This window comes from Pecten maximus, unplaced genomic scaffold (genome assembly GCF_902652985.1).
Source record: "Pecten maximus unplaced genomic scaffold, xPecMax1.1, whole genome shotgun sequence".
NCBI classification, from domain to species: Eukaryota; Metazoa; Mollusca; class Bivalvia; order Pectinida; family Pectinidae; genus Pecten; species Pecten maximus.
Window position 1 is genome coordinate 9,710 of NW_022979386.1, and position 5,900 is coordinate 15,609.

Sequence of the window (5,900 nt, forward strand, 5' to 3'; positions counted from 1 at the left end):
TTCATGGTTGTGAAGTTTAAAAAAAAAAACAGTCTACAAGATGTCTTTGGCTGAACTTGTTTCCCTGAACTGACATTTATGTGGGGCCTATTACTGTTTCATTAGAAGCAATGTTCTTGTAAACATTTTTCCTTGTTTGGGGCCTCCTGAACTAATGCTGTTACCTGATTTCCTTTCCGGCCCTACTAGCTATGGCATGGTGTGTCCTGCGTAGGCGGTATCAGAATACATGTACGTCACTTTGGTATAATCGGCTTGTCCTGTGTCGTCCGTGGTTTTAGCCTGTATTTAGTTGTCACTTTGGTATAATCGGCTTGTCCTGTGGTATTAGCCTGTATTTAGTTGTCACATATTTCTGTCAAGTTGTGCTTGTTAAAACAGTGTCCATCAGACATTTTCACTTGTAACGTTTGCCTCTGTAGAAAGTCATTTGCTTTTTCCTGGTGTCTTTAACAACCAACAGATAAGCATTTGGTTGTTCTATAATGACGTTCTTCAATTTGCTTTCATTTTATTTATTTAATTTTTTTTCGTATACTATTGGTTTATCTTATATGAACAGAGTATATTCTTTGCATGCTTATATTCTGCTGAGAGTGTCCTTGCAGATTTTGGCATTAAAGTTTCAGGAGGCACCCAGGGGGCAGTGATAACCGTTTTAGTATTGTTTCATTTTATATAATGAAACATGACTGTTTCTATAATCTTGTATAAAGACATGTATGTTTCTGTTGCATCATCCATCAACATGTAAACCTTATTATAATTCTCCTACATGGAAATTCTAATAAGTGCTATTTCTATGTGAATAAGTGTCGTGTAATGGTAACACAGATAATGAAGGAACTGAAGTATTTCACATTAGATCCATCTCTATACATTGTTGACATGTTTCATGGCTGCTTTACACATTGTCTACATACTTTACACTTTCTCTTTGTCAACATTTTCATTCTAATATTTAATATTTTTGTTTTGATCTTCATTGATTTCCTTATAGCGTATTCACTGTTCTTGTGGCATGTCTTTAGACTGATTGTCCAACAATTACTTTAATCTGGAGGATTTCTCCTACACCAGCATATTACTGTTTACTATTTGTTGTAAAGAGAAATGCCACACTGGGAAGGCTCAAGGAGATAGTCTCCAGGAAGTAAAGAAAGAAGTTTTAGTTACAGGATTTTCACTTTATTTATAAATTGGTATCTGTTAAGATAATTGTCGATGTTGATTAATGTTTTTAGCTACCATTCCATGTCATAAAGTTAAAAATGATAGATATTTCCTGAAAATTGGCATTTAAACTTGTCTACTACATAAATGTTGAAGATTATGTTGACAGCAAGTTTTCAGTAGACTGTCTGTAGTAAACTTCCTGTGTCAAAAGCTCTGTGTGTCAAAGTGCTAAAGCAAAGTGCTTGTTTCAATTAGCTAGCTATTTGTGTAGAAGTGGAGGTTGGCTGCCTTCAATTATATAGTCAGAACTATCATGCATGTATGTTTAAACAGTCATCCTTCCTAACAAGTTTTGTTTTTACCCTCATTTGTCCCTTCTGTTGTAGTAAAACCTTGCATGGAATCAAGTATATACTGGTGTTGTTTTTAACAAATAATAACAAATATCATATACATGTATAAACTAAATTATAACTAATGTTACTGACATGTAAACTTAAAAATGTTTTATATTATCAAGTATTAATTCAAAACTATTATGAAACTACACCTATAAATTATAACAATATGCCAATATTTGTGTTAAATAGTACTATACACTGACCATGGTCCCTATTCTTTATGTCGGGGATGTTTGATACATTGTATTTAGTGTTAGATAATACACTGACCATGGTCCCTATCCTTTATGTCGGGGATGTTTGATACATTGTATTTAGTGTTAGATAATACACTGACCATGGTCCCTATCCTTTATGTCGGGGATGTATAATACATTGTATTTAGTGTTAGATAATACACTGACCATAGTCCCTATCCTTTATGTCGGGGATGTGTGATACATTGTATTTAGTGTTAGATAATACACTGACCATGGTCCCTCTCCTTTACAGATATGTCGGGGATGTCAATAACAGATGGGACCCGGTCATTGGAACGTAAAACTCATCGACGTAAAGGTAGCACTGGGCGGATAGAGTTGCCTACCCTGAACCCACTTCCCTCGTCAATTACATTTGATTTAAGGTTAGTATCATAATCACAGGCGAAAGCTCCTGAAAGGCCAACAGAGATACTGTAAGTTGTAACTTTTAGAAGCATAAGGTATTATAATAGCTTCCACCAAACATTGATCTGTTTTGTTCACTTGATCAGATCATTACACACTGTTTTGAACCAAATGAGATATCTAACATAGCAGACTGTAATGAGAGATCTTATAGCAGACTGTAATCAGAGATCTCATAGCAGACTGTAATGACAGATCTCATAGCAGACTGTAATGAGAGATCTCATAGTAGACTGTAATCAGAGATCTCATAGCAGACTGTAATCAGATCTCATAGCAGACTGTAATGAGAGATCTCATAGCAGACTGTAATGAGAGATCTCATAGCAGACTGTAATCAGAGATCTCATATCAGACTGTAATCAGATCTCATAGCAGACTGTAATCAGAGATCTCATATCAGACTGTAATCAGATCTCATAGCAGACTGTTACCTGAGATCTCATAGCAGACTGTAATCAGATCTCACAGCAGACTGTAATCAGAGATCTCATAGCAGACTGTAATGAGAGATCTCATAGCAGACTGTAATCAGAGATCTCATAGCAGACTGTAACCAGAGATCTCATAGCAGACTGTAATGAGAGATCTCATAGCAGACTGTAATGAGAGATCTCATATCAGACTGTAATCAGAACTCATATCAGACTGTAATCAGAGATCTCATATCAGACTGTAATCAGAGATCTCATAGTAGACTTCATGTAAAAGAGAGATCTCAATCAGAACTGTAATCAGAGATCTCACAGCAGACGGTAATGAGAGATCTCATATCAACTGTAATGAGAGATCTCATATCAGACTGTAACAAGAATCTCATATCAACTGTATCAGAGATCTCATAGAGCAGACTGTAATCAGATATATCATAGCAGACTGTAATCAGAGATCTCGAGCAAGACTGTAATCAGAGATCGCATAGCAGACTGTAATCAGATCTCAATGAGCAAGCAACTGTAATCAGATCTCATAGCAGACTGAATCAGATCTCATAGCAGTACTGTAAATACATATCTTCATAGCAGACTGGTAATCAGAGATCTCATAGCAGACTGGTAGCAGAGATATCATATCAGACTGTTCAGATCTCACAGCATACTGAATCAAGATCTCTAGCAGCTGTAATCAGATCTCATACGACTGTAATCAGATATCTCATAGCAAGACTGTATCAGATATCATAGCAGACTGTAATCAGAGTTCTCATTGCAGACTGTAATCAGATCTCGAGATCAGACTGTAATCAGAGATCTCAATAGGCAGCTGTAATCGATACTCACAGCAGACTAATCAGAGATCGTCATAGTCATACTTTAATCAAGATCTCATAGGCAGACTCTAATCAGAGATCTCATATCAGACCTGTAATTCAGAGATCTCATAGCAGATACTTTAATCAGTAGATCTCATAGCAGACTGTAATCAGATCTCAGCAGACTGTACTCAGAGCATCTCATAGCAGACTGTAATCAGAGATCTCCATACAGACTGTATCAGAGATCTTATAGCAGACTGTAATGAGAGATCTCACTGCAGACTGTAATCAGAGATCTCATAGCAGACCTTAATCAGAGATCTTATAGCAGACTGTAATCGGAGATCTCATAGCAGACTGTAATCAGATCTCATAGCAGACTGTAATCAGAGATCTCATATCAGACTGTAATCAGAGATCTCATAGCAGATTGTAATCAGAGATCTCATAGCAGACTGTAATCCGAGATCTCATATCAGACTGTAATCCGAGATCTCATATCAGACTATAATCAGATCTCATATCAGACTGTAATCAGAGATCTCATAGCAGACTGTAATCAGAGATCACATAGCAGACTGTAATCAGATCTTATAGCAGACTGTAATCAGAGATCTCATAGCAGACTGTAATCATATCTCATAGCAGACTGTAATCAGATCTCATAGCAGACTGTAATCAGATCTCATAGCAGACTGTAATCAGAGATCTCATAGCAGACTGTAATCAGAGATCTCATATCAGACTGTAATCAGAGATCTCATAGCAGACTGTAATCAGAGATCTCATATCAGGCTGTAATCAGATCTCACAGCAGACTGTAATCAGAGATCTCATAGCAGACTGTAATCAGAGATCTCATAGCAGACTGTAATCAGATCTCATAGCAGACTGTAATCAGATCTCATATCAGACTGTAATCAGAGATCTCATAGCAGACTGTAATCAGATCTCACAGCAGTCAATCAGAGATCTCATAGCAGACTTTAATCAGAGATCTCATATCAGACTGTAATCAGAGATCTCATAGCAGACTGTAATCAGATCTCATATCAGACTGTAATCAGATCTCATAGCAGACTGTAATCTGAGATCTCATAGCAGACTTTAATCAGATCTCATAGCAGACTGCAATCAGAGATCTCATAGCAGACTGCAATCAGAGATCTCATAGCAGACTGTAATCAGAGATCTCATATCAGACTTTAATCGGAGATCTTATAGCAGACTTTAATCAGAGATCTCATAGCAGACTTGGTTGACATAGCTTCAGTAAATGTATACATTATATAAAATATAACTGTTACCCACTGGGTTATCTGAAGTTGATTTTACAAATGGCTTCAGAATGCCTTATTTTGCATTCTGGGGTCTAAACATTGATGCAGTAAATACACAGGAGATTACGGTAATTGAATAACAGTAAGAATGAGACAGACCTATTTGACATCATTTGATTTCAGAAGTGCACATAGACATCTGTAGACATCTGTATCTGTATTATGTAGGTAGCAATATGTCTTCACAATAAAAAAACAAAAACAAAACAGCAGAATATTCAAAATTTTATTACAATAAGATTAATCAAATTTCCATAGTCGTTGTCATTTCTCCAAACAGGAAGGTACAGCAGATGACAGAGATTCGGACCGATGTGGGCTATGCGAGGGCCTGGGTCAGACTTGCCCTGGAGAAAAAAGTCCTGTCAGCCCACCTCAAGATCTTACTAGGCAATGCTGAGCTTCTGAGGTGAGTATAGTAATACCGTAACACCACAGCTATATCACCATGTCAGGTTTATACCCTAACACCACAGCTATATCACCATGTCAGGTTTATACCCTAACACCACAGCTCTATCACCATGTCAGGTTTATACCCTAACACCACACCTCTATCACCATGTCAGGTTTACACCCTAACACCACAGCTCTATCACCACGTCAGGTTTATACCCTAACACCACAACTCTATCACCTTGTCAGGTTTATACCCTAACACCACACCTCTATCACCACGTCAGGTTTATACCCTAACACCACAGCTCTATCACCACGTCAGGTTTATACCCTAACACCACAGCTCTATCACCATGTCAGGTTTATACCCTAACACCACAGCTATATCACCATGTCAGGTTTATACCCTAACACCACAGCTATATCACCATGTCAGGTTTATACCCTAACACCACAGCTCTATCGCCACGTCAGGTTTATACCCTAACACCACAGCTATATCACCACGTCAGGTTTACACCCTAACACCACAGCTCTATCACCACGTCAGGTTTATACCCTAACACCACAGCTCTATCACCACGTCAGGTTTATACCCTAACACCACAGCTCTATCACCATGTCAGGTTTATACCCTAACACCCAGCCTTACTAGTCAGTT

General features: G+C 37.7%; 1 protein-coding gene across 1 annotated transcript; it reads left to right on the forward strand.

Moving 5' to 3' along the window:
• Nucleotides 1-1,735: 1,735 nt before the first annotated feature.
• LOC117318566 (DENN domain-containing protein 5B-like) lies at nucleotides 1,736-5,553 on the forward strand. The gene is made up of 2 exons (XM_033873537.1): nucleotides 1,736-2,202; nucleotides 5,121-5,553. The coding sequence occupies exons 1-2, from the start codon at nucleotides 2,072-2,074 to the stop codon at nucleotides 5,251-5,253; spliced, it is 264 nt and encodes an 87-aa protein (XP_033729428.1). The 5' UTR covers nucleotides 1,736-2,071; the 3' UTR covers nucleotides 5,254-5,553.
• The last annotated feature ends 347 nt before the right edge of the window (nucleotides 5,554-5,900 follow it).